Source organism: Sorex fumeus, unplaced genomic scaffold (assembly GCF_029834395.1).
Source record: "Sorex fumeus unplaced genomic scaffold, SorFum_2.1 ptg000042l, whole genome shotgun sequence".
NCBI lineage: Eukaryota > Metazoa > Chordata > Mammalia > Eulipotyphla > Soricidae > Sorex > Sorex fumeus.
The window spans coordinates 1,061,170-1,088,549 of NW_026606099.1; the positions used below are offsets into that span (position 1 = coordinate 1,061,170).

At 57.8% G+C, this 27,380-nt stretch overlaps 1 protein-coding gene across 3 annotated transcripts; it reads left to right on the top strand.

Moving 5' to 3' along the window:
• The first annotated feature begins 643 nt into the window (after positions 1-643).
• On the top strand, positions 644-26,893 carry SMARCC2 (SWI/SNF related, matrix associated, actin dependent regulator of chromatin subfamily c member 2). 3 transcript variants are annotated; one of them, XM_056120106.1, is made up of 30 exons: positions 644-862; positions 2,634-2,753; positions 3,581-3,666; positions 4,274-4,355; positions 4,646-4,738; positions 5,932-6,001; positions 6,210-6,279; positions 8,672-8,747; positions 9,007-9,138; positions 9,242-9,357; positions 10,212-10,336; positions 12,852-12,911; positions 13,007-13,044; positions 13,300-13,430; positions 13,608-13,679; positions 18,778-18,891; positions 19,183-19,336; positions 19,996-20,088; positions 20,316-20,435; positions 20,534-20,596; positions 20,918-21,176; positions 21,410-21,571; positions 22,345-22,409; positions 22,919-23,054; positions 23,137-23,303; positions 23,567-23,701; positions 24,972-25,350; positions 25,652-25,735; positions 26,015-26,080; positions 26,634-26,893. In XM_056120106.1, the coding sequence occupies exons 1-30, from the start codon at positions 752-754 to the stop codon at positions 26,708-26,710; spliced, it is 3,456 nt and encodes a 1,151-aa protein (XP_055976081.1). In that variant the 5' UTR covers positions 644-751; the 3' UTR covers positions 26,711-26,893. The 3 variants fall into 3 exon arrangements, with proteins under 3 accessions (XP_055976081.1, XP_055976079.1, XP_055976080.1); XM_056120104.1 differs by having other exon boundaries at positions 25,652-26,080; XM_056120105.1 differs by lacking the exon at positions 19,996-20,088 and having other exon boundaries at positions 25,652-26,080.
• The last annotated feature ends 487 nt before the right edge of the window (positions 26,894-27,380 follow it).

The following is a 27,380-nucleotide window of genomic DNA, read 5'->3' on the forward strand; positions in this document are numbered from 1 at the left end:
CCCCTGCCGTCGCTCTTACCTCCCCTCGCCTCCAGTCGGGAAGGGTCGGCTGAACCCGGGGCCCCGGGGAGGCAGGGACGCCCGCCCAGCGGCGGGCGGAGCGGCTCGGGCGGCCCCGGCGAGGCCTGCAGGGCGGGCGGCGGGGGGCGAGGGCCGGGCGCCCGGGGGGTCCCGGGGCCGGGGGCGGCTCGACCTGAAGGCGCGAGAGCCGGGCGGCCGGGGGACCGGAGAGAGAGGGGGGCGAGGGGGGCTCCGTGTAAGCGGGGAGTTCCCGTGGGTGGAGGGGTAGGAGGGGGGCGGAGAAAAGGCGAGAACTTGGCAGAGGAGCGGAGCCGGGGGTCGTCGGGGGGCAGACGCCCCGCGAGGCGAGGGTCGCTCCGTGCGGCGCCGGTGCCGGTGCCCCCGTGGGGAGGGGCCAGAGCGACCCGCCCGCAGTGGGCGCCGCTCGACGAGCTTCGGGAAGGCCAAAAAAGAAAGAAGAGCCGAGCGAGGGAGCGAGGGAGCGAGCGGACCCCTCCGCAGGCGGCCCGGGCCCCCGCGCCCGGCGGCCCGGCGGGGCGGGCGGGCGGGCGGCCGGCAGGGGGCGCTGCGCGGGCCGGGCCGGGCCGGGCGCGGCGGCGGCGGCGGCGGCGGCGGCGGCGGCGGCGGGGGCGGGCGGCGGGGGCGGGCGGGGGGCGGGCGGAGGGGGCGGGAGCTGCGCCGAGCGGGGCGGGCGGCGGCGGCGGCGGCGGGGCCCGGGCCCAGGGAGAAGATGGCGGTGCGGAAGAAGGACGGCGGCCCCAACGTGAAGTACTACGAGGCCGCGGACACCGTGACCCAGTTCGACAACGTGCGGCTGTGGCTCGGCAAGAACTACAAGAAGGTACGCGGGGCCGGGGGCGCCACGAAGGGCCGCAGCCCCCGCGCCCGCCGCCCGGCCCTTCCGGAGACGCGGCGCGGCCCGGGGTCCGAGCCGCCGCCGCCGCCGCGGGGCCCGGGCCTGCCCGCGCTTTGTGCTCTCTCTGCGCCCCGGGCCCGCGGCCGCGGGACGGGCAGCGCCGCCGTGCAGGCCCGCGGCTGCCCATCAGCGCGGAGAAGCGCCCCCGCCCGCCCCCACCCCGCGGGCGCCCCTCCCGGCCCGCCCGCCGCCCCCCGCCCCCGGGGCGCCCCGGCCCGCTGCCCCCGGGAAGCCGCGTCCCGGCTGCACAATGAAGGCGCGGGGCGGCGCGCCGCGCGGGCATCGCCTGGCGGGTTTGGGGGGCCCGGCAGCCGGGGGCACGCTTGCTGCCTCCAGCCCCCCACCGCCCGCCCGGAGACCCGCAGCCGGCGAACAAAGGGTCGCGGGCCTGCCCCGGCTCCTCTGCCAAACCTCTTCCTGGTGTCGTCTTTGTCTTGGGCCCCGCTGGGAAGGCGCATCTCTGTCCGTGGGGTTTCCTGGGGCGAAGCCCCCCCCCCCCCCCGGTTGAGGGCGTGGGGGTCTCCCGGGCTCTCCTGGGCCTCCTGCCCGGCCCTGCCGCCTGTCAGAAGCGGGCCGAGCGGCAGCGGAAAGTGCCCACGGCCCCCTCCCCTTCCTCCGAGGACCCTCCTGTCCGAGCCTGACAGACAGCTGGCCCTGGGGTCCGGGGCTCGGCCCCCTCCCAGCGGGAGACGCCGGTTCGCAGGCTTCCCACCACTGACCTTTGGGAAGACAGATGAGTCTAGGGGCTCAGTCTCTGTCCCTGGGGGGAGTGACAGCCCGCGATCGCTTCAGCCTCTGAGCACTTGGCTCTTTGTCATCTTCCTTGGACTTCAAAGCCCTCCTTAGCAGCACAGTGCTCTGTGATTGAGGTTGAGGTAAAGAGAAAGTTAGCCCTCTGGCTCCCTTCTGAGTCGGTCCAGAAGCGTTGGATGCCTAAAGTGCAATTGTTTCAGGAGGCTTGGGTTTTGCTGAGCTCCCTATGAGTTCCTCAGAAGGGAAGGTGGCCTGGCCCCAGAGTGGGATAGTCGGGTGGGCGCTTGCTCTGCATGCTGCCAGCTCAGGTTCAAACCCCGACATCCCATATGGTCCCCCCGGCACCACGAGGAGGGATTCCTGAGTGCAGAGCCAGGAGTAACCCCTGAGCACACCCCCACACCAACCAAAAAGGTCATTCTTGCTCTTTCCCCAGATGGGGTCTGCGGGGGCTGGTTGTACCCCCCACACTCAGGAGAAGCAGGGTGCCTGAGTGCCCGAGTTCCCGCTCGCCTCGTCCTCACTCCCTTGAACCTTTCTCATTAGCAACTTAGAGGGACATCTTGGCCTGTCACAAAGCACTCCCTGGAAACACACTGTTCTCATTTGGAGCCTTGAAGGTATCTTTTCCTGAACACCATGAACTTTCAGAATTTTGCAACCTTCCGTGCCGTTGGCCGGAGGAGGGTCCCCCAAGCTTTTGTTTCAGAAGCCTCCAGCACCCGACTCTGCCAGCCTGGGCTCTTGGCTGCAGATTTTTCACTTCCTGGTGAGGAGCGGCTAGGGCATAGCTTCAGCCATTGTCTTCTTAGAGACCGGGCTTGTGGGGAAGAGCGTCTTGACTCGATTCCAAAGGCTTCCAGAACTCAGGGAAGAGACGAGGGTGACAGTGGATGCTTTATCTGAGGGCCTGTATTTCTTTTTTTGCCCTCCCTCCTCCCAGTATATACAAGCCGAACCACCCACCAACAAGTCCCTGTCTAGCCTGGTGGTGCAGTTGCTACAGTTTCAGGAAGAAGTTTTTGGCAAACACGTCAGCAATGCACCACTCACTAAACTGCCGGTGAGTTCCCAAGTGGGGGGAAGGGGAGGGCGGCTCCAGACTAAGGGGTTTGTTCCATTTCTTTCGCTTGGGATGCAGTTTATGATTTTTAAAAAGTCGGGGTAATCTGTCCTATCCCTGGTAGGGACATCCCTGCCTGGCTTTAGTACTTCAGTATCCGATTTATCATTCCCTTTGACCTGTTTTGCAACTGTGTCTGGATGCATGGAACCCTCGGGGCAGGTTTAGAAAGCTCTGAGATTCCCATTTCACAGGCTTGGTGTGTCTGTGTTGGGGTGAGCCAGAGAAGCTTCTGGGTTTCTGTTCCTGCACCTCGAGGTGGGGTGACTGGACCTACCTGGAACACCCTCTGTAACGGTTAGTCAGGCAACCCAGTGCGTGCTGGGCTTTGTTCCCGCCATTCTTCCCATTCTTATGAAATAGTGACATAACAGGGTGAAAGAATTCCAGTGTTGGGGTGACAGATATGGCTCAGTGGAATAGTACATGCTTCGCATGTCAGAAGTCCCGGGTTCGATCCCTGGAACATTTTAAAAAAAGCTGTTTTGGGAGGGACATCAGATCACGAACTTTTGTAAAATTGTTGAGAGAATTGGGAGGGGGGTGGTAGAGAGAGAGAACAGCAGGTAAGGCAGTTGCCTTGCATGCCGCCGACCAGGTCGATTCCCGGTATCCCCCAAGCTCCACTAGGAGTGATTTCTGAGTGAAGAGCCAAGAGTAACCCCTCTGAGCACTGCCAGATGTGGCCCAAAACCAAAAAAAAAAAATGGAAAGAGAGAGAGATTAGGATATAATGCTCACTTTTCTTCCCTGTCTCAATTTTGTAGATCAAATGTTTCCTAGATTTCAAAGCAGGAGGTTCTCTGTGCCACATACTTGCAGCTGCCTATAAATTCAAGAGTGACCAAGGATGGTGAGATGGCTTTTCTCTGTTCTTCTGCATTTGGTTTAGAGGACCCTACCTTTATGATCCCCTGGGCCCTCTCTGGGGTGGAGAACATATGCCATTCTTGCGTTTGTTTTGCTAAGTTAGTTGGCCCGATTTGCTCAGACAGAAAAAGGGCAAGAATTCCGAGCCAAAATAATCCAGAGTGTGTGTGTGTGTGTGTGTGTGTGTGTGTGTGTGTGTGTGTGTACATCAGTGTGTATGCTCTGGCAGAAAAGGAATTCTTGTGGTGGCATCTCTAACTTCCTAAGTACAGAGTGATTTGTGGAGTTGCGATTGTAAACCCAGGTCCCAGGTACTTTTCCAAAGCCATGGTTAAGATTACCTCTTGATTTCCATGATAAAAAGTTCCATGTGAGGCCGAGTGATGGTGCAGCAGGCAGGGTACTTACTTGCCTTGCATGCAACCAGCCAGGGATCCATCCCAGCACCCAATATGGTCCCTTAGCCCTGAGTGCAGATCCAGGCCCTGAGCACAGCTGGCTGGAACCCCAAAACCAAAATAGCAGAAAAGTCCTGTGCTCTGGCCTCACACTGAGCTATGCCACTCACTGGATGAATGCTTCTTTATAAGGCGGCGTTACGATTTCCAGAATCCGTCCCGCATGGACCGCAATGTGGAAATGTTCATGACCATTGAGAAGTCTTTGGTGCAGGTACCAGTCCAGACCCTCCCGCCTCCTCCTCCCTTCCCTTAGTGAGACTCAAGGCTAATCCTTGGGGGCTGGAGCGATAGCACAGCAGGTAGGGCGTTTGCCTTGCTCGCGGCCGACACGGGTTCAATTCCCAGCATCCCAAATGGTCCCCTGAGCACCACCAGGAGTAATTCCTGAATGTAGAGCCAGGAGTAACCCCTGTGCATCGCCAGGTGTGACCCAAAAAGAAAAACAAAAAAAAAAACTAACCCTTTCCCATATTCTCATTCATCTGTTTTCCCCCCCTACAGAATAATTGCCTGTCTCGGCCCAACATTTTTCTGTGTCCAGAAATCGAGCCCAAACTACTGGGGAAATTAAAGGATATTATCAAGAGACACCAGGTAAGTGGGTGGGTCAGGAGAGGATGTGAGTGTCATGACCGTTAAGCACGGAGGGCCGTGGTGTCCCTGTAAAGCTTTGTGTGCTTGGAAGAAGACAGTAGTTCAAGCCCGAGCTTCTCTTTCTGTCTCCCAGATGCCATTCTCTAGTCTTTTTTTGTTTGTTTTTGCGTCACACCTGGTAGTGCTCAGGACTAACACCTGACTTGTACCCAGGGATCGAACCCTGGTTGGCCGCTTGCAAGGCAAGTACCGCCTGCTGTACTATTGCTCTGACCACCCCCCACTGCATTTTCTAGTCTGGCCAGGTTTGGACCCCTGTTCCCTGAGACTGACTTGGCCTGGAGGACAAATACGTGCGTGTCCCCTGAGCCAGAGGTGACCTGCTCTCAGGCATGAGCTCCGAGGGCTGGCGTGCATGCTGTGCATGTGGAGGTCTGAGGTCAATCCTGGGCATCTGGGGTCCCCCAAGTACCGCTGGACCCGAGCACCACCTGGTGTGGCCCAAGTGTCTCCCAGCATCACGGCTGTGATCCCGGTGCCCCAGTACCACTGGATTTAAGCAGCACCGCCTCACTGAGCCCCAGCATGGGGCTGTCAGGTAGAGCAGCTGGAGCGCTTCTGGCTGGGAGTGGCTCCTTTGAGCATTGGTCGGGCGCCCTACCCCGTAAAAATTTCAAATTTAGGGAGCCAGGATGATCATACAGAGGGTAGGGCATTTTTCTTGCATTGAGCCAACCCAGGTTCGATCCCTGGCATCCCACATGGTCCCCCAAGTACTGCCAGGAGTGATTCCTGAGTGCAGAGCCAAGAGTAACCCCTGAGTATCACTTGGTATGAGCGCCGCCCCCGCCTCCCCTGTTTCAAATTTAGATTATGAGATTGCAGGAGTTCAGATCAAGGAAATTCTCTCCCTTTAGAACTCCGGGTAGCAGGCAGATGTCATTGCTAGGCACATGGCTGGCTTTTCATTTGATGTGTTTATTCATATTATCAGCAATTTCTCGCTCTCTGTCATTCCTCCATTACTAGCATAATCCCAGTTATCTCTGCACTGAGCTCGCCTATCCTTAGAAAAAGCAAATGTATCCCATTCTGAACAAATGGAAGACGAGGAAAGAGGTTGTACGGATGAATCTTATTTTGGTGTATTTACATCTGAGCTAGAGGGGACCATGTTTTCCTGTGCCTTCCAGGGAACAGTCACAGAGGATAAGAACAATGCCTCCCATGTGGTGTATCCGGTCCCCGGGAACCTGGAAGAAGGTGAGGCGCAGCTCCCTGCAGTGCTGGAACCGGGAGGTGGGGGGCGCCCCTCTCCAAGCAGTGCCCGGATGCCCCTCCCCTGCAGCCTGAGTCCTGCCACCTCACCTCCCTCCCTCCCTCCCTCCAGACCCCCTGCTGCCACCAGATGGCTGTATAGCTACTTTTCTGTATACGCCCTTATGTTTCTCCCTGCTCTGTCTGTCCCCAGAGGAATGGGTGCGCCCGGTCATGAAGAGGGATAAGCAGGTCCTCCTGCACTGGGGCTACTGTCCTGACAGGTGAGGACGGATTCTTCCTGGCCCAGGTGTCAGGACGAGGCGGGCCTAAAACATTCAGCAGAGCCAGAAGGCACCCGGGGGTGGGGGGTGGTAGTCTGTTCATTTGTTTTCCTGTTACCCGAGCTCTCCGTCCAGGGGGACATTTGTTCTTTCTGGACAATATTTGGGGTAAGGGAACTGGGTATTTATGTGTGAAATGGCTATCACGGTACACTTGGTTTTGTTCTAGTGAAAAAACATAGACATATTTCAAGGAAAAGTTGGGGGCAGTGCAAATCTCAGGTTGAGATGTGGGCGAGTCTCCAAGCGAGATGCCTGTTGGATTTGTAGGAGGCGCTTGGGGGTCATTTCTGGAGGCGCTGGGGGACCATGTGCCGAGGACAGGGCCTGGGCCTCCCGCTCCACCTGCTGAATGGTCTTTCCAGCCACCAAAAGTATAACTTTTGATAAATCAGTAATTAGATTCTAATGTCCAACAGGGGGGGAAATGCTGAAGCAAATTTGTATGTGTGATCAGGAGGCTGTTCTGCACCTTTTCTGTACTTATTTTTCTTTGTTGTGAGATGCTGGGGCTTGAACCCAGACCTTAATGCATACCAGGCAAGCGTGTTATCCTTGAGTCACGTCCTCGGCCCCTCTTACGCTGATGGGAAGAGCAGGTAATTGGGCAGCAGTGCTGGTCACTATCCTGGTTGTCCCAGTCACATTAAGCTCTTGTTCCTGAGGAACAGGCGGTGGCAGCTGAGCGTGGGGGCCCTGCACAGCCACCCCCCCCCCCCCAGTGCTGCAGAGAGCAGCCACAGCGGGGGTCTGGGCAAAAGGCAACGTCTACATGGTGAAGGGCCACACCCCATGTCAGGGACTAGACCCAGCTCTGAGGCTTCGGGCCTTATGGCCGCCAGCACCTCCCGGCACCCCACCGTGCTGTTCCACTCTGGCATGGGTGGTGGGCCACCAGGAGAGTCCCGAGCACTGTCCCCGCACGTAGCGGGGTCACCGCACTTGGAGGCATTCCCACAGGCTCCCGCCTTCCAGTGAAGGCTGACACACTCTGGAACTGCAGATTCTCTTTAGCCAGGCTCGCGCCCCGTAACATCCCTCTGGGGGGACGGGAGAGGAACCTCGTCCCTCCATGCAGAGGACTGCGCCCAGTAGGTCTGGCTGCAGGGACTGGAGCCTCCCGGGGGAGCGTTGAAGATTCTCTTGTGTTTTTGTTTCCAGAAAAGGGGAAAAATTGAAATAACAGGCAATTTGTAGGTGAATGTTAGATGCAGAAAGTAAGCTGCAGGGGCTGGGGAAGGCAGTGGCGAGGAGCCCGAGCCTTCCAGGTGCAGGGGTCCAGGTGTGAGCGCTGGCACTGCGTGGCCCCCAGCACTGCCAGCTGCATGCCTGGTAGCCACAATAGGTCTAGGTTCAAGTACCGAATTGTCCAGATGACCCAGTTTCACCAGTATCACCCCTCAAGCGTGTCCCCCTCCACCACACACACACACACACACACACACACACACACACACACACACGGGATGTAAAATGCCATCTAGTATCCAGTTCTGAGGTAGCCATTGTATAGAGAATGGGGAGCGGGTGGGAGAGAAAACTGTTCTAGGACGTGTTTGAGGCGCAGGTTCCGTCCCTAGCACTGCATGGTCCCCTGAGCACCAAGCTGGAGGTAGTCCTGGAGTACTGCCAGCACGGGCAACTCCCCTGCCACACACACACACACACACACACACACACACACACACACACAACAAGTCCCTGTGAAAAACACATCGCTGGGCTGGGGGCAGCTGAGAAGGCAAGTAAGTGCTCGTGCTTTGTGGGAGAAAGGTCCCAGCATGACCCACACTGAGTGTCCACTGGACACCTTGCTGGGAATAGCCCCTAAGCACCGTCTGGTATGGAGAGTCAGGCGTGACCCGGAAATTGAAAGAAAAGGGCGGGAGAGGCAGCTGTGAGGCCTGGAGTAGGTGCCTTGCATGTGGAAGGCTTGGGTTTCATCCTGCACATTATGTGATCCCCAAGCACTGTCGGAAGTGTTTGTGGAGTGAGAGAGAGAGCGTGTGTGTGTGTGTGTGTGTGTGTGTGTGTGTGGAGTGTGCGTGTATGTGGGTATGTATGCACATGTGTGTGCACATGCACTCGGTGTTCAGAAATCACTTCTAGCAGTGTTCGGTGATCCCTATGGGGTGACGGGAATTAAACCTCTCGTGCAAGACACATGCCTGCTTTTTGTCTGTTCTTAAAATATTTTGTGACTGTATTTACAAAAATGTCTCGCATAATAACCAATAACACAATCCTTTTTTTTTTTGTAAATCTAGGCGGTAGAAGGTTTGTTTCTGCAACTTCTCATTATATCTCCTTTATGCTCAATTTCCCATGGCAGTTATGACACGTGGATCCCAGCCAGTGAAATTGAAGCATCTGTGGAAGATGCTCCAACTCCGGAGAAACCTAGGAAGGTGAGTTCTTGGCCCGTAGCCCGAGAAGGGTGCCAGGGCAGGGCCCATTTGGGAGGCGCTCCAGCGGCACCTGCACCCTGGGTGACGTCAGGGGTCCCAGACACATCTCGCCTCTAGACTTCTCTAGCGCAGCTGGCCTTTGGGCATGTTTTGGTGATGGTTTTTGTTTTTGAGCCACGCCTGGTGGTGTTTATTTGGGGACCCCTCCCGGTGGTGCTGGGGGTGACCCTGGGCTCCTGCCTCCGCCTTTGCACTCTAGGTCCATGCAAAGTGGATCCTTGACACCGACACCTTCAACGAATGGATGAACGAGGAAGACTATGAAGTGAATGATGACAAAAACCCCGTTTCCCGCCGAAAGAAGATTTCGGCCAAAACTTTGACAGATGAGGCAAAAATCCCTTCTTCTCTTCCCTGAAGCCCGGTGCACAAGTCTTGAATGTCATCATCTCTGGAAACTGTTGGCTGACATTTCCCTTTTTTCCATCCTGCAGGTGAACAGCCCAGATTCTGATCGACGGGACAAGAAGGGGGGCAACTATAAGAAGAGGAAACGCTCGCCCTCTCCTTCGCCAACCCCAGAAGCTAAAAAGAAAAATGCTAAGAAGGGGTAGGCTGCCCCCTCCCCTGCCCTGCCCTCCCCTTTCTCTGCCCACCTTGTGGAGGAAGGAGGGAGGGAGGGGGGAGCGATCCCTCCCAGTCCCCTGCACCTGCTCGAACCTCTGCTGCCATCCCAGGGGAGTGCAGCTTTGCCAGGTGATTCCAGCCATGAGCTCTAGGAAATTCAAAGAAAGTTCGAGCGTCGGGGGAGAAACTTTTGCCATTTTCCCTCACATTGTGGCAGCATTTTTCTGTGTATGCTTCCCTTAACAACTTTTTCAAGTTTTTTTTTGTTTTTTGGGTCACACCCGGCGATGCACAGGGGTTACTCCTGGCTCTGCACTGAGGGATTACTCCTGGCAGTTCTCGGGGGACCATATGGGATACTGGGAATTGAACCCGGGTCGGCCGCGTGCAAGGCAAATGCCCTACCCACTGTGCTATCACTCCAGCCCCTTTTTCAAGTTTTTTAATCGATAAACTGTCTTTTCAACTAGTGTTTCTTTTTAAAAATTTTTTTTGATTATTTAATTTTTTTCTTTGGTTTTGGGGCCACTCCCAGTAATGCTTAGGGGTTACTCCTGACTCTGCACTCAAGAATTACTCCTGGCGGTGGTCAGGAGACCTTATAGGATTCTGGGGATTGAACTCTATCTTCCCTGAGCAACCCGTTGGGGTCAAAACACCAAACCGCCCTTACCCGCTGTATGCTCGGGGGACCATATGGGATGCTCCGATAGTTCAAGAATTTCAAGAAATCCCCTCTTCCCTTAAAATCTCTCCGGTTTCCCTTCCCTGGAATTTCTGCTTCGGGGACTTCTTGCCCAAGGATGATGGGTTTCTCTTTTGCTCTTTTCTTCCAAGTCCCTCAACACCTTACACCAAGTCCAAGCGCGGCCACAGAGAAGAGGAGCAGGAAGACTTAACAAAGGACTTGGATGAACCCTCACCAGTCCCCAACGTAGAAGAGGTGACATTGCCCAAGACAGGTATGGGCCAGGCCGGGCAGCTTGGACCTCCCGCACTCCTTGTCCTAGCCCTGCTCTGCCCAGCCTGTGGGTGGGCTTGGTTCCCAGGCTCAGCTCCACATCTGGACGATCTTTGCCTGTTAGATACTGGCCAGTGGGCAGAGGGATAGCTCAGTGGGCTGAGCACTCGCTTTGTATGCTGGAGACCTGCGGCCACTGCCTGGTACCATGTGCTTCCTTGAGCACTGTCAGGAGTGACCCCCAAGCACTGGCTTGGGAGTGGCTCCTGAGCACTGCCAGATGTGGCTGCCAAAAAAACAGTTGTTTTTTTGTTTTGTTTTGTCCTGTTTTTGCTTTTTGGCGATGCACAGGGGTTTCTCCTGGCTCACGCACTCAGGAATTACTCCTGGCGGTGCTCGGGGGACCATATGGGATGCCGGGAATCGAATCTGGGTCGGCCACGTGCAAGGCAAATGCCCTACCCGCTGTGCTATCGCTCCAGCCCCTGATTATTGAAATCATTTTCATCGCCACCATACTCATCCATCTGAGTTGTGGATGTGCTTTGTGTCCCAGAGCAGTTGTCCCCAACTCTCTTGTTTTTGTCATTGAAGTAACACTGCCTTTTCCTATCGATTTTCTCGAGCGGGCCCAGTAATGTCTCCATTGTGAGACTTTGTTGTTACTGTGTTTGGCATATCGAATGCATCACGGGTAGCTTGCCAGGCTTTGCCGTGCAGGCGAGATACTCTCGGTAACTTGCCAGGCTCTCCGGGAGAAGCGGAGGAATTAAACCCAGGTCGGTCAGGTAGGCCGCGCACAAGGCAGACGCCCTACCGCTGTGCTATCGCTCCAGCCCCCACACTAATATAATGAATTCGATCTTTTCTGCCTGTGTCCTGCGCACCCTTTCAGCATCCTCAGTGAGGACTTTTCTCGGGCCATCAGAGTACTATTTTGATTCCCAATTCTATTTCTTATAGACTTACACCAGTATCCAGGACTGTGTTTTAGGGGTGGGGTCCTAAGAGAGGACTTTGTGCCCCTGCCCCCCTTTGTCCAAGCCCTTCCTCTATGTTTTCTCTTGTGCATTTGTGTGTGAATTCACTTGAAGAACTTCTACTTTCAAACGTGTTTAATATTTTGTATATTTGGAACTATACTATGCTCAAGGCTTACTCTGGCTCTGCACTCAGGGATCACTCCTGGCAGGCTCAGGGAACCATATGGGGTGTCAGGGGTCAAACCTGGGTCAGCCCTGTGTAAGGGTAGTGCCCCCCCACCATGTACCACCCATCGCTCCAGCCCCATGTTTTATATTTTTGAAATCCCCCTTAGTGGATCAGTCACACTATTGTATCTCTTGAGAACTTATGAAAACCAGAGGATGGCGAGATATTATAGTGGGTAAGGTGCTTGCTGTGTGTGTGGCAAATCCCAGTTCAATCCCCAGCGCTTCATATGAACCCCTGAGTACCCCAGGAGTGATTGGGTAGGACATAACTCCTACCCAGAGGATGGGCACAGCACAGAGCCAGGGTGCATACCATGGGAAGGGCCCTGAGCACTGCTGGGAGACTCCGGAACACACAGATGAAGGCTTTGCAAAATAAGGATGTATATTTGGTGCTTAGAGAAGCATTAAGAAAGACACTTCCGGGGCCAGAGCGATAGTGCAGCAGGATCTCTGGCATTCCATATCGTCCCCTGAGCACCCTAAGGGAGTAATTCCTGTGTGCAGAGCCTGGAGTAACCCCTGGACACCACTGAGTGTGGACCAAACCCCCACCCCCCCCCCCAAAAAAGATGCTGACCACTGAACCATATCTCTGGCCCAGAAATTCTTTTCCATACTCAATAGTGATCACTCCTGGGCAGCTTGGATAATTATGTGAGATCTAGTGGCTTGGGCCCTGGTTTGGCCACGTACAAAGTGAGTGCCCTACCTGCTATCCTGTCACTCTGGCCCCTGGCCCAGAGAATCTTTGCTTTTTTTGGGGGGGGGGGGGTAGTCACACCCAGTGATGCACAGGGGTTACTCCTGGCTCATGAACTCAGGAATCATTCCTGGCGATGCTTAGGGGACCATATGGAATGCTGGGAATTGAACCCGGGTCTACCGCGTGCGAGGCAAACACCCTACCCACTGTGCTATCACTCCAGCCCCTGACCCAGAGAACCTTTAGAGAAAAAAATGTTCAAAGCAGATTTTGGCTGGGGAAGGTGAAAATGACATGTGAATTTCAGGCCCTAGAAGATTGTGATTGGAGGAAGTGACTATATTATGAGATCAAATGGAGGAAGTTTTTGGAGAAAGCGAGGTCTTAATGGCTCACTGGCTGGTGCACACACGCTTTCTGTGCCGGGCAGCGTCCCCAGCACTACGTAGTACCCCAAGCATTGAGCCAGGATTGGCCCCTGAGCACCACTGGTTTTGAGCCCCTCTGTCCCCAACCAAAAGAAAGTATAGCATGGATGCAGTGAAGCTTGATCTAGGCAGAACCCGCCTGATCGTAGCACTTTGCTCTCCCAACAGTCAACACGAAGAAGGACTCGGAGTCTGCCCCTGTCAAAGGAGGCACCATGACTGACCTGGGTAAGAGGGGAGCCGGGCAAGCGGGGGCTGGGGGCTTCTCCTTGCCTGTCCCCGGGACATGCCTGCCTTCGAGCTCACGGTCTTGTCTTTTTCAGATGAACAGGAGGACGAAAGCATGGAGACCACGGGCAAGGTGAAGCCAGTTTCGGGACCCCTCTGCGTGGTTCTGATTTGTGGCTGTGAAGTTCCTCCTCCCCAGAGCTCTCTGTGGCCCAGGCTTCTCCCACCCTAGGCTGATTCTGGCGGTCGCACAAAACTGACCCGTTGCGGGTCAGGGGGACCGTCCCGGGTCCATCGTTAGTGCCCACTTTCCCGGCGTGCAGGAGCCAGGGGTGGTTTGTAGGGGAGGAGAGGAGTGCCGGGTGCTCAACGGCCTCTGCGCTTGTAGGATGAGGATGAGAACAGCACTGGGAACAAGGGGGAGCAGACCAAGAACCCCGACCTGCACGAGGACAACGTGACCGAGCAGACTCACCACATCATCATCCCCAGCTACGCCGCCTGGTTCGACTATAACAGGTACCGCCACTCCGTCCCCAAGGGTGGGCGGGCAGACCAGGGCGTGCTGAGGGCTCCGGAGCGGCTCCTCTTGCCCTCCTGCAGCCCTGGCGGGAGAGTTTTCCCCAGGCCGGTGCCTCCCCGCGGGGCTGCCCTCTCCGGGGGCGCCCTCTGAACCCGCCCTGGCTTCCCTTGCAGCGTTCATGCCATCGAGCGGAGAGCCCTCCCCGAGTTCTTCAACGGCAAGAACAAGTCCAAGACTCCAGAAATGTAAGAAGGCCTCAGCCCACAGTCCCCTCTCTCCTTCCTGTCCACGCTCGCCCGCCCTGACCCAGCATCCGGCTCAGCCCGCGTTTTGTTCCTCACGTACATGTGCCCTCCCTCGGCCAGGCTAGCCAGCGTTCTTGTTGGTTTTGCGGTCCAACACCTGGTGGGACTCAGGGACTATGCGCACTTCTGTGCTTTGCAGGGAGGCGTTGCTGGGGGGGGGGGGGGGGGTCGTGCAGTGCCAGGAATTGAACTCGGCGCCTTGCATCTGCTTCACACTAGTTCTGAGCATTTGGAACAGTCCCTGCTTTGGTGCTTTTAATTCCTTCTCTTTGTTGGTTTTGGTTTTGGGGGCCACACCTGGTGGTGCTCAGGGCTTACTCCTGGCAGTGCTTGGTGACCCCATGGGATGCTGGGAATTAAGTCTGGGTTGGCCATTTGCAGGGCAGGCACCCTACCCATTAGACTGTCTGGTTCCTCTATTCTTTTAATGGAGTCTAAATCCCAACTTACTGGGACTGTCTCCAATGTAAATATTCCTCGCTTGTATAATAACCTTTCTGAAATGTAAATGACTTTTGCCAGGCTGGTCTCTGAGAGTGGGTTTTGGTAGAAAATGTGAACTGGAGAGATAGTGCAGGGGTAAGTCTGTTGTGCTACATGCAGTCGACTCAGTCTGATCCCTATCACCCCACGAGGTCCCTCAAGAACCACTAGGAGTGGCCCCCTGAGCACAGAGCCAGGAATAAGCTCTGAGTACCACTGGGTATGGCCTAAAATCCAAATAAAAAACAAGACAGAGGGGAGGGGACTGGGGCAATAGCACAGCAGGTAAAGTAAGTCACTTGCCTTACACGTGATCAGTCCGCGTCCCCCCCCCCCCCCCGGTTCCCTGTATGTGCCCCCCCAAGTCCATTAAGAGTGATCCCTGAGTGCAGAACCAGGAATAAGTTCTGAGCACTGCTGGGTGTGGCCCAAAAACTTGGGGGGTGGGGGTGGGAGATGCAGGGGATCCAGGTGCCCAAGGGGATGGCTCAGAGGGCTGCAGTGTAACCCCAAGTCTGGTCCTCAGCACTGCATGCCCCCGACCTCCCCCTCTCGAGTACCAGCAGGTATGGGCTTGCCCCCAAACACCGCAGGATGACCCTGGTGACCCCAGCATTGCCACGCCCAGTGGTACAGCATCCCGGGGCTGGTCACTCACCATCTGGCCTGCTCAGCCTGTGAATCCCCTGGGCCCCCTGAGCACTGCTTGCGAGGCGTGCCCCCCAAAAAAGAGATGGGGCAGAACTATGAAGACTAGGGACTGAATTTGATGGGATGGAGGGGCGCTCTGAGAGGCAGTTCTGTAACACACCGCCAGGGTACAGAGAGTCTCCTGGCCCCAATCTGCCTGGCCTTGAAGGGTGAAGTGGTGGGGATACTAAGCCCTCCCCGCCCCCGGCACAAGGAGTGCTGAAGCCTTGCTCTCCAGGGGAAAGGAAAGCGGTGACCAGGTGATAGGAATGAAGGTACAAGGACCAAAACCACCGTGTGCCATTCTAAGTGATGAGCATTGCCTGAGTTTATCAGAAGCCTGCTAGTTCCGAGTGTCCTACGTACATCAACTGTGGCTGTACTTACTGATTCACTTATTTATTCACCCATTTACTTATTTTGGGTGGCAGGTCAAGGAAGCTTTACTGGCAGCAATGACTCATGGCCTCACAGCCACCGTCTTGCCTAAGCACAGGATGTCGGGAAGGGCCTTACAGGGGAAGAACAGGAGGAACGGGCAGGGAGACTCCAGAACCATCGACGAATTCCGATGTGAAGCCAGCGCAGGCTGGCTGTTTTGTGTTTTGGAGTTTTGTTTGTTTGGGGGTCACACCCCGCTGTGGTCAGGGCTTACTCCTGGCTTAGTGCTAGGGATCACTCCCGGTGGGGCTTGGGACCATATGGAGTCCTGGGGATCGACCCTGGGTTGGCAATACAAGGTGAGTGCCCTTGCCCTGTGCTAACTCGCCAGCCTTCACTCACCTCCGCTGTAGTGTCCGCTGGGCCTGTTTGGCCAAGGGGTGTGACGCAGTGCTGGGGGTCCAGCCCTACGAAACAAACGGTGCCCCTCATTATCAGCTCCAGCTTACTGATCAGGAACACTGACTAGGGTATTGGGGGCTTAAATCATGCCATTTGTGTTAATAACCGTGATCAGTGTGAGCCATGGCAATCCATGGGCAGCCGCGGGTCCGGGTTCCCCTGCTAGTAAGCAGTATAACCAGGTGTGGACACTTTGCTGCTGTTGTGCTTTTCAGTTTGTTTGTTCGCTTTGGTTCCTCACCTTGCTGTGCTGAGGGCTTACTCATGACTCTGCTCTCCTTGGTGGGGCTCTGGGGAACGTGTGGGGCTCTGGGGAACGTGTGGGGTGCTGGGGATTGAACCTGGGTCAGCTGTATGCAAGGCAAAGGCTCTACTGCTCTAGCTGTTCGGTCCTGTAGCTACTGTTCTTAAACTTGACATACTATACAGTATTTTCTGTTTTCTTTCTTTTTGGGGGGCGAGCTGGGGTCACATCTGGCGATGGTCAGGGGTTTCCTGGCTCTATGCTCAGGAATTACTCCTATGCTCAGGGGACCTCATGGGATGCTGGGTCGAACCCAGGTTGGCTGCTTGCAAGGCAAACACCCTACCCACTGCATTGTTGCTCTGGGTAGGGTTTTTGACATTGACACTTTCTTCCCCTCCCTTTTTTGGCTTCATTGTTTGAGGGCCACAGCTGGCAGTCGTTGGGGGTTATTCCTGGCACGGGGCTCAAGGATAAGTCTTTAGATACTCAGCAGACCATGTGGCCAGACGCAGGCCTCCTGTAGGCAGAGCAAGCGTACTCACCCTGTGAACTGTCTTCTTGGTCCCATCTTCTGCCTTTTTTTTTTCTTTGCAGGGGGACTAGGACCGCACTCAGCAGTGGGTGCTCGGGGGCTGTTTCTGATCCTGCTCACTCCCAACAGGCGGTATTAGGGATTGAACCAGAGTCAGCCCCACTCAAGACTGACCCCTTTCCTCCTATTCTTTTTGGTTTTGTCTTGAGGCCACACCCGGTTTACTCCAGGCTCTGTGCTCAAACATCACTCCTGGCAGGCTGGGGAGATCATACGGGATGCCCGGATTGATCCCGGATCAGCCATTGATCCCACCTTACCCACTATACTATCTCTTCGAGCCCTTTAACCCTTTAACCTTTAACCCTGAACTGTCTCTCCAGTTCAGCTTCTACTTTTTGGAGATTCTTAAGCGTACCCAGCACTGTGCTACATCTTTTTGTTTGTTTGGGGGCCACACCCAGCCGTGCTCAGAGCATCCGCCTGGCTCTGCTCTCCGGGAATCACTGACAGGGCTCAGGTGCCAGGGATTGGACCCGGGTCAGCCTCAAGCAAGGCAAGCGCCCTACCCGCTGTACTATCTCTTCAGCCCCTGAGGTTGAAAAAATCTTCAGTGACTTGCCTAGGACCTTTGCAGTATTTGTGGTAGAAGTGTGATTCAAGCTTAGCACTTTCACTCTTTCCGCTTTCAAAGTGCATTCCCCAAGTCTACCTGGCGTGATCCCAGAGTTAGGAGTAAGCCCCGAACACTGCTGGGTGTGTCCCCAAAACCAAACTAATAAATAGGCACTTCCAGTGAATACAACTAAGTGTGGAACACCGCAACCCACAGTCACCACAGAAATAGCAAGTAGCCCTGAGTACTTGCAGGAACAGCTTCAAGCCCCCAGCACTTTAGGACATTGTCCTTGGCACTGCACGGAGTGACCCCTCAGTACCACTGCGGTGACCCCATCAGCGCCCTCTCAGGGCTGGAGCTGAAGCCTGGCATGCCCAGGGCCCCAGTTCAAACCCTGGCTCCAGAGGTAGCCCTGGGGGCTGCCAACACTCTGAAGAGGCACCTCCAGAAGTGTCGGGCCCAAAGGATGGAGCGCTTCCTCTGCATATGGGGGCCCCTGGCACCACACAGTTCCCAAGCACCATCCCCTAATCGGCACACCTGCCGGAGGCGGCCCAAAACACTAACAGCCCCTTCACGAAGGGGGACTGTAGCGATGTGACAGTGTTTGGGTGTTTGCCTTGCCTGTGGCCAACCCGTTTGTTTCTTGGCACCACACAGCCCTGAGTCCCACCCGGAGCAACACCTGCGCACAGGGCAGCCGTAGTTTCAGTTACGGCTCGAGGCGGTGCCAAAACTACGTAAATAAACAAAACCAAGGCCGGGGATGTGGTTCCGCCGCGGAGCTTGTGTCTTGCGCTGGGTTTGTTCCCCAGCTGTTGTGAAGTCAGATAAAGAGGTGCTAGAGTGCTAGCGCAGCAGGTAGGGTTTGCCTTCCTCACGACTGACCCGGGTTCGATTCCCACCGTCCCATATGGACACCCAAGCACCGCCAGGAGTACTTCCCGAGTGCAGAGCCAGGATAACCCTGTGCATGGCCGGGTGTGACCCAAAAAGCAAAGAAGTGAAATAATCCCACCCAGAAGACTACGAAATGTGTGCGTCCCTCGCGTCGAGTGCCTAGTGAACCGACGGAGTTCCCTGAGCCGCCTGTGCCTCTCTTCACTTCTTTAGCTGCCTGGCACGTGCTACGGCTGCATCCAGTAACCTCGGCACTGTCTTCCTGGCCCGTGTTTTTATTTCTCTTCCAGGGGCCATACCCCGTGGTGCTCAGAGGCTGCCCCCAGCTGTGTTCTTGGGAGCCGCTCCCCGTGGGGTTGGGGAACAAGATGTGGTGCCACAGATCAAACCCTGGTTCCCTGCGTAGCCCATTAAGCGCCCTCCCCAACCCTCGGCCACTCATTTTACTATGGGGAGTGGCAGAGTACCACACTCGGCAGTGCTCAGGCCTTACTCCGGCTCTGTGCTCGGGGATCACTCCTGGTGGAGCACCGGGAAACCTGATGGGGTGCTGCAGATTGGGCCCACGTCAGCCGTGTGCACGGCGAGTGCCCGAGGCACTGTTGTTCTCTCCAGCCCCTTGGCCCCTCTTTTGGAGAAGCTGTTATCTTTTCCGTCCTTCTCTCTGGCCGCCAGCCCTCGACAGACGTTAAACTGTTCTCCCCTGTCCTGTCTCTCCCATAAGCTATCTGGCCTACCGGAACTTCATGATTGACACGTACCGGCTCAACCCACAGGAGTATCTCACGTCCACCGCCTGCCGCAGGAACCTGGCGGGTGACGTCTGTGCCATCATGAGGTGGGTCCTGCCGCCCAGGGGTGAGGGAGAGGAGACTGGCCGGAAGTAGAGATGGGGAGCGGGGGAGGGTGGGCTCAGGGTCCGAGTGACAAGTGGGGTGGACACTCGTGCTCTCAGCATCAGTCGCCAGATGCTGAGCAGAGGCGGGCAGGTGTGGGGAGAGGCCCGAGCTCAGGTGGTGGGGGGCAGGGGCTTCCCGGGAGAGAACAAGCCCCAGCGGGAGGGAGCTGGAGGCCCGCCGCTGCCGCCTCGCTCACCGCCCCCGGCCCTTGGGGCTGTCTCTCCTCACAGGGTCCATGCCTTCCTCGAACAGTGGGGTCTCATTAACTACCAGGTGGATGCGGAGAGTCGGCCAACCCCAATGGGGCCTCCACCCACCTCTCACTTCCACGTGCTGGCGGACACACCGTCAGGGCTGGTGCCTCTGCAGCCCAAAACCCCGCAGGTAGGGTGAGGGGCTGTGGGGACGGCTGGGTGGGTGCGTCGGGCCTCTTGGGCTTTTCTGTTTCTAGTTTTTCGGCTGCTGGTTCAGGAGTGTTTCCGGGCTTCTTCCTTTTCCGGGGAACGCAGAGGGTCACAGGAAGCAGCCCCATGTGTTTAGCAGCTTCTCTCCGTGTCTGTCCCTAAGACCGCGAGAACTTGGCCGAGGGAGAAGAAGTGCTCCTTGTCCTCGAGTGGCAGATAGGCGAGATGGAGCAGATAGAGGGGGGACGCTTAAAATTTTGTTGCATGAATTTTTTTTTCCACTTACTCATGTTTCCAGCCTTATTTTTTTTTCATTTTTTTGCCTCATAGTTATTATCACTTCCATTTTTGTACTCCACTTCCATGTCACTCATCGCAGGAAATAAGAGGAGAAAGGTTATGTGGACTTGCCCAGGGCCACAGAGGACTAGGCCTAGAGCGGAACTCTCAGGTCCCCAAGAGGACCTGTAAAGATACACGTGAATGAATGTTCATGGAGTTCATGCCTGCCAAAGAGCCGGTCGATCAAGGAGGAGCCCCCAGAGCTCACGGGCCACCCAGCACTGGTTGTGAGGCCTCCAGGGCCTCGGCCTGGTCATTTCCTGCCCAGCCTCCATGACACCAAGCTCTGTCCCCCAGGGCCGCCAGGTTGATGCTGATACCAAGGCTGGGCGAAAGGGCAAAGAGCTGGATGACCTGGTGCCAGAGACGGCTAAGGGCAAGCCAGAGCTGGTAGGTGGGGTGTAGACCCCGCTGAGCTTCTTATTCGCCCCTTTACTGGGGGAACCCCTGCCCGGAAACCAGAGCCGTGAGAGCAGAGGACCGACAGCAGTGAGGAAGGACCGCCCGCCCAGGGGTGTCCCTGGCCTCGGGAAGGAAGCTCCTTCTGTCTTTTCTTTCTGTCTGCCCGCCTCCTGGCGCTCACCCACACTCACCCGTCCTCTCCCCTCCGCGCGCAGCAGACCTCTGCTTCCCAGCAAATGCTCAACTTCCCCGACAAAGGCAAAGAGAAACCCACAGACATGCAGAACTTCGGGCTGCGCACCGACATGTACACCAAGAAGAACGTCCCCTCCAAGGTAGGGGGGGCCGGGCCGGGCCGGGCCGGGCCAGGCCAGGCCGGGGCGGGGGCCGCGCTCCTCAGGGGCTCCCCGCTCATCTCCCGTCTCCCCTGCAGAGCAAAGCTGCGGCCAGTGCCACCCGGGAGTGGACCGAACAGGAGACGCTGCTCCTGCTGGAGGTAACAAGGGTGCATTTGAGGCCTTCTAGGGTGCACGGAGCACAGTGCCGGTTATGGGCGGGAGAGCGGTTCCGGGCCCCCAGTCACGCTCCTTCCTGCCCTCCCGGGGACACCTGCGTTAGGCCCGGGGCTCGTGGCATTTCACGACCTCCCTCGCCTCTCCTGGGGCCACTTGCAGAGTCCCCAGGGACCTTGCGGAGTCCGCAGATGCCACCAGCCTAGAGGCTCGGGAGCTGGCTCCCCTGGGTAGCCGGGAGGGGGTTGGCCGTGGAGGCGGCAGGTGGCTGAGTGAGCGAAGCCGCGTCTCCTCCGCCACGCCAGGCCCTGGAAATGTACAAGGACGACTGGAACAAAGTGTCCGAGCACGTGGGCAGCCGCACGCAGGACGAGTGCATCTTGCATTTCCTTCGCCTTCCCATTGAAGACCCATACCTGGAGGACTCGGAGGCCTCCCTGGGCCCCTTGGCCTACCAGCCCATCCCCTTCAGTCAATCGGGCAACCCCGTCATGAGCACTGTCGCCTTCCTGGCGTCTGTCGTGGATCCGCGAGTCGCCTCTGCTGCTGCCAAGTCAGCCCTAGGTAATGGGGCAGGGCCCCAGCCTGCCGGGATTGCCTTTGAAGGGCCGCTGGCTCAGGCCTCAAACCCTCCTGGCCCCCTTTAAGAGTTGGGCTGCCCGGCCATTGCCCTTGGCTTGCTGCCGCCGTCTGCTCAGCACCGGGCTGGCTCCCGGTGGGTCTTGATGGAGAGATGGGCAGGAGAGGCCAGAGTTGCCCCCGGCCCGGCTCCCAGCCTCACCTGCCGGCTCTTGCAGAAGAGTTCTCCAAGATGAAGGAGGAGGTGCCCACGGCCCTGGTGGAGGCCCACGTGCGGAAAGTGGAAGAAGCGGCCAAGGTGACAGGCAAGGCCGACCCGGCCTTCGGTCTGGAGAGCAGCGGCATCGCAGGGACCACGTCAGACGAGCCGGAGCGGATTGGTGAGGCCCCGCAGGACCCCTTGTTCCTCCCCTTCCACCCAGAACCAGGGCCACGCTACACGCGAAGTACGGCCTCAGCTCAGGCTCCCAGGACAGCAGGAACGGGGGTGGGGCGGTTTCCCTGGGACCGAGGCGCCCTCCTGGGGATCCTCTCAGTACACTCTGCCTGGGGGAGGGGCAGTTAGGGAAGCAGCGGGGCTAGAGCCACAGTGCAGTGGGTGAGCACTTGCCTTGCACACAGCCAACCCGCATTTTGCTCTCTGCGCCCTGTACAGTCCCCTGAGTTCTCCAAGTTCTCCCTGAACACAGATCCAGCCAGGAGTAACCCCTGAGCATCACCGGGAGTGACCCAAAAAAAAAGATTATAGGAGCCACAATAGGACTTGCCTTGCATACAGCCAACCTGGGTTTGATCCCTGGTGTTCCATATGGTCCCCCAAGCCCTGCCAGGAGTGATCCCCGAGCACAGAGCCAGGAGTGAGCCCTGAGCACCGCTGAGTGTGGGCTCCCTCTCCCCCTTTAAAAGAAAAAAGGCACAAAGACAGGTATGAGGGTGGCGAGATAGTGCAAGGGTTAAGATGTTTCTCTTGCATCCTACTGCATGATTCCAATCGCCCGCTCCCCATAGGGATCCCCTGAGTCCCACCAGGGGGCACTCTTGAGAACCAAGCCGGGAATGCCTGTTCACTCTGGGTGTGGCCCCCAAACAAACAGACAAACAAACCACAGATTTTGAACTAGACATTTCCCATTTGTTGTCCGCATGGGCTCAGAGGAGAGTGGAACTGATGAGCCTCGTGCAGAAGGCCAGGCCACAGAGGAGAAGAAGGAACCCAAGGTACTGTGGTGTCAGCCCTGCAGGGCAGAGGTGGGGGTGGAGGCTGGCTGGCCATGGTCTGGGCAGGGTCTTGTCAGTGCACACACGAGGGGTGGGCTTGGAGGGCCGTGTCTCCTGGCCTAAATCCAGTTCCAGGAATCACATGTGGCTCAGTGATGGAGCGCTTGCCTTGCATGTGTGAGGCCCTGGGTTTGAGCCCTGCTACCACGACAAGTCAAAAAAAATGTAAAAAAAGCACTGTAGCGCTGCACTGTCCTCCTGTTGTTCATCCAGTTGCTCGAGTGGGCACAGTAATGTCTCCATTGTGAGACTTGCTACTGTTTTTGGCGTATCGAATACGCCAGGGGGAGCTTGCCAGGCTCTGCCGCGCAGGACGGAGGACTTGAACCCAGGTCGGCCGCGTGCAAGGGAAATGCCCTACCCGCTGAAAATTCCATTCGAGCCCGGGGCCTTTCGCAAGACAGCCAGCCCCACTGATATTCCCTTCTTTCCTTTCCCTGGGGCTTCAGGAACCCCGAGAAGGAGTCGGGGCTGTTGAGGAAGAGACGAAGGAGAAGCCGAGTGAGACTCCCAAGAAAGATGACGAGAAGGGGAAGGAAGGTGACAGTGAGAAGGAGTCGGAGAAGAGCGACGGGGACCCCACCGGTGAGGCTCCCCGTGGTGCGGATGGGGGTCCCGAGATGGCCAGTGCGGCCGCGGGCCTAACACGTCCCGTTCCTGGGCCCAGTTGACCCCGAGAAGGAGAAGGAGCCAAAGGAAGGGCAGGAGGAAGTCCTGAAGGAGGTGGTGGAGCCGGAGGCGGAGAGGAAGACCAAGGTGGAGCGGGACATCGGGGAGGGCAACCTGTCCACTGCTGCCGCCGCAGCCCTGGCCGCTGCCGCCGTGAAGGCCAAGGTGAAGCCCAGGCCTAGCAGACCCCCTCCCCAGCTTCCCGCCCGCACCCGGACTCCTTCCCTCGCCTCCCAGAGTCTTTCGAAGCCTTTGGAAGCGTTTGCCACGAGGCCTGTTTCTGCCCAGGGCTGTGCTCTCTCTTTCTCCACGGTCTCTCTCGAGCCTGGATTGTCACCAGAGCGAGTCCTTTCCTAGTACCTCCCAGCGCCCCCACCCCCTGAGGCCCCGATGGCTGATGCTAACGCACTGTCCCACCTGCCTCCTAGCACTTGGCGGCCGTGGAGGAGAGGAAGATCAAGTCCCTGGTGGCCTTGCTGGTGGAGACGCAAATGAAGAAGCTGGAGATCAAACTCCGGCACTTTGAGGAGCTGGAGACGATCATGGACCGGGAGCGAGAAGCAGTGAGTAGCGTCCCCCTTGGCATCGTTCTAGCCCAGGAACCCCACCTGGACACTGAGGCGCCCCCACATAGGCTGGCCTACCCCGCAGTGCAGCTCGGCCTGGGCTGCCAGCAGAACGGCATGGCCAGCCTGGCAGTTAGCAGTGGCCCAGCTCAGCCCTAAAGTGCCTGGGGAGAAGGAGCCCAAGGAACTTCATGTGTGAGGCCCCCAGCTCCATTCCTGCCATCACCGAAAAGAAGAAAAAGAAATGTATATCCCCCCATCCCCCGCCCCCTGGTGAAATCCAGAACCCAAAGTCCCACAGAATTCCACTCTGTGAAGCTGAGAGCCCCGTTAGTTTGATTTCATTGTCGTGTCTCCTGTGCCTTACACCGTGTTTGACCCCTAGGGGACTCCTGTTCTGTGAAGTGAGTGAACAGGTTGAAAGGGCAGTGAGAAGGTGCCGGCTTCAGATCCAGGGGGCCAAAGGGGGCGGGACGGAGAAGACAGGGCTCCTGACCACCGGGAGCTTACAGTTCAGAGCCAGAAAGGGAAGGATGGAGACTTCAAACCTGTTTATCAGAACGGGAGGTGAGACGCATGCTTTGCAGGTGTCGGCCTCAGCCTTGGTTTGAATCCCCGGCATCACACATGGTTCCCCAAGTGTGGTCACCAGGGGTCACTCTTGAGTACAGAACCAGGAAGAGTCCCTGAGCACCACAAAAACAATCCCAGGTTCATGTTGTTTATTGTATCTGACTAGGGAAGTACCTCCGCGGTAGAACACACGCTTTGCACATCTGAGGCCCGAGTGGTTCAATATCCAGGATATGTAGATATTTAGGAGATACAGGATACATATGTACATACAGGGGGACAGATAGACACACACACATAGATAAATGAAGAGATTTCAAATTAAATGTCGTAAGTCCTGAGAGAGAATAGATGAAGGCTCAGAGCTGAGTGAGTTGATTTGGAATGGCTTCCTAAGAATGCTGCATTTTAGGGGGCTGAGCCGGGTTTGATCAGTCCCCTGAATACCTCCAGGAGTGACAGCGCAGTGCAGAGCCAAGAGTAACCCCTGAGCATCGCCGGGAGTGACCAGAGCAAAAGAAAAGTACAGGCTCTGTTGCATTCCAGCCGCTACCGGAGGGAGGAAAGGCGTGGGCGAGAGGAGCGGGAAAGCCTTTCCAGATCAGAGGGCCCCCGGGGAGCCTCATGGCTTCAGCAGCAGGCTCGGTTCCCTGCGGGGGGCGGACGGAGGCGTGACGGTGCCCCTGCCCCGCAGCTGGAGTACCAGCGGCAGCAGCTCCTGGCGGACAGACAGGCCTTCCACATGGAGCAGCTCAAGTACGCGGAGATGCGGGCGCGGCAGCAGCACTTCCAGCAGATGCACCAGCAGCCGCCGCCCCCGCCCGTGCTGCCGCCCGGCTCGCAGCCCGTCCCGCCCGCAGGGGCCGCGGGGCCGCCCGCCGTCCACGGCCTGGCCATGGCACAGGCCTCTGTGGCCCCGGCCCCTGCCGGCAGCGGGGCCCCTCCAGGGGGCCTGGGCCCCTCCGAACAGATCGGGCAGGCGGGGCCCACGGCAGTGCCCCAGCAGCAGCAGCCGGCTGGAGCCCCTCAGCCCGGGGCAGTCCCGCCAGGGGTACCCCCCCCTGGACCCCATGGTGAGTGACGGGTTCTGGGACTTGCCGAGGAGTGGGGTTCGGCGAGGGATCCAGGCCCCCTTGGAGGGGAGGGGGGAACCGGGCACCGGGAGCTAGGCTGTGCCTCTGTTCCGGCTCATGTGCCCACGTCCAGCAGGGCCCCCCCAAGCCCAGGCCGTGGGGACTTTGCCCCACCTCCCTGGTCCCTGGAAAGGAAAGCAGGAGCTGGGAGAGGCCAGGAAGGCCCTGCCGGGAAGGGCGTGGGGGTGGGGGTCGGGCGTGGCGGTCCTTAACCACCTCCCCCTTTCCCCTTTCCCACCAGGCCCCTCACCGTTTCCCAACCAACAAACTCCTCCCTCAATGATGCCAGGGGCAGTGCCAGGCAGCGGGCACCCAGGCGTGGCCGGTAATGCTCCTTTGGGTTTGCCTTTCGGCATGCCGCCTCCTCCTCCTCCTCCTGCTCCATCCATCATCCCATTCGGTAGCCTAGCCGACTCCATCAGTATTAACCTCCCCCCTCCTCCTAACCTGCATGGGCATCACCACCATCTCCCGTTCGCCCCGGGCACTCTCCCCCCACCTAACCTGCCTGTGTCCATGGCGAACCCTCTACATCCTAACCTGCCGGCGACCGCCACCATGCCATCTTCCTTGCCTCTCGGGCCGGGGCTCGGATCCGCCGCAGCCCAGAGCCCTGCCATTGTGGCAGCTGTTCAGGGCAACCTCCTGCCCAGTGCCAGCCCACTGCCAGGTGAGAAGGGTCCTGGAGGGGAGAAGGGTGAGGGCGAGGGGTCCACGCGGGGGAGGACAGGGCGGCGTGGGGGCGGGGCCGAGGGGGCAGGGTGCTGGGGCTTCCGCAGCCCTCAGAGCGCTCTAGCATAATGAGGACACGGGAGGAGGGGCGTCTCCGCTGTCCCTGCCGCCCCCAGCTAGACAGCTGCCACCTCGGGGATGACGGGGCCTTTCCTGGTGGGTCACGGACGAGTGCACAGAGCATCTCGGTTGTAAACCTGGAAACTGGCAACCTGTTTGCATGCTGACTGGCCTCCCTGTGCTTGTTCCCATGACATCCAAATGCCGCCCTGCCCTCCCTCCCTCCCCCCGGAGAGTCCCCTTCGGGCCAGGAGAACGATCTCGGTTCTCAGTGGCCCCAGCGTGAGGTGGAAGCGGGGTTGGGGAGTGGAGACGGTCCATGGCTCACACCTCCTCCATCAACATTGCATGCGACTGCCGGGTCTGGTTGTCTGCGTGGCCTGGGGCTTGGCCTCTCCTCGCCCGCTGACTTGCCTTCCTTTGCTCCGCAGACCCAGGCACGCCCCTGCCGCCGGACCCGACGGCCCCCAGCCCAGGCACGGTCACCCCTGTGCCGCCTCCACAGTGAGGATCCGGCCCGACAGCTCTCCCTCACCCCCGTGGAGGTCACGGTTCCAGGAACAGCCCCCCCGCTCTGCGGGGACCCCTCCCCAGCCCGGAGAGCTCATCACTACGTAAGGAAAGCTCCTGCCCCTCCAAAGCCCCCACTGTGCCCGCCAGAGGCGCGTTTTTATATCGGATTATCTAAGGACTTTTGTTTCACGACGTTTCTAATGTCTAGGAGAGAGGATAGGATGGGGGAGCTGCCCTCAAAGGAAGGGCTGGGGGAAGGTGTCTGCGAGGCCGATTAGCCACTTCCCCCTCCAGAACTACTGCATTTTTTTAATGGATAAAAAAAGGAAAAATCAAGCCCTTTACATAGTAGATTTCAAAAACCCACATTGGAACTCCCTCCCAATTCTTCTCACTAAAAGAATCTTTTGCATTGTTCGGAGAGGTGAGTTTTAGGCAGGGGAGCCCGGTTCTGGAAGAGCTCTGGGGGTAGAACAGGGTGCAGAGCCTGCCCCCCGCCCCTTGTTAGTGCCGAGTCGCCTCCCCGACCCCCCACGACCACCCCATCCACTTACTCCTACTAACCTCTCCTGCTGCTTCCTGCGTTGCTGTTCCAGGCCCCGCTCACCAGACCACCGTCCCGCTCAGTGTCAGTTTTGTGTTTTTAAAGGCACCTGCATAGTTGA

Excerpts from the sequence above, each read along its gene's own strand:
- SMARCC2 (XM_056120104.1), top strand. The coding sequence starts at position 752 with ATGGCGGTGCGGAAGAAGGACGGCGGCCCCAACGTGAAGTACTACGAG. Across the intron at positions 4,739-5,931 it reads ATATTATCAAGAGACACCAG|GGAACAGTCACAGAGGATAA; the intron begins GTAAGTGGGTGG and ends TGTGCCTTCCAG. Across the intron at positions 20,089-20,315 it reads CTAAGGGCAAGCCAGAGCTG|CAGACCTCTGCTTCCCAGCA; the intron begins GTAGGTGGGGTG and ends CTCCGCGCGCAG.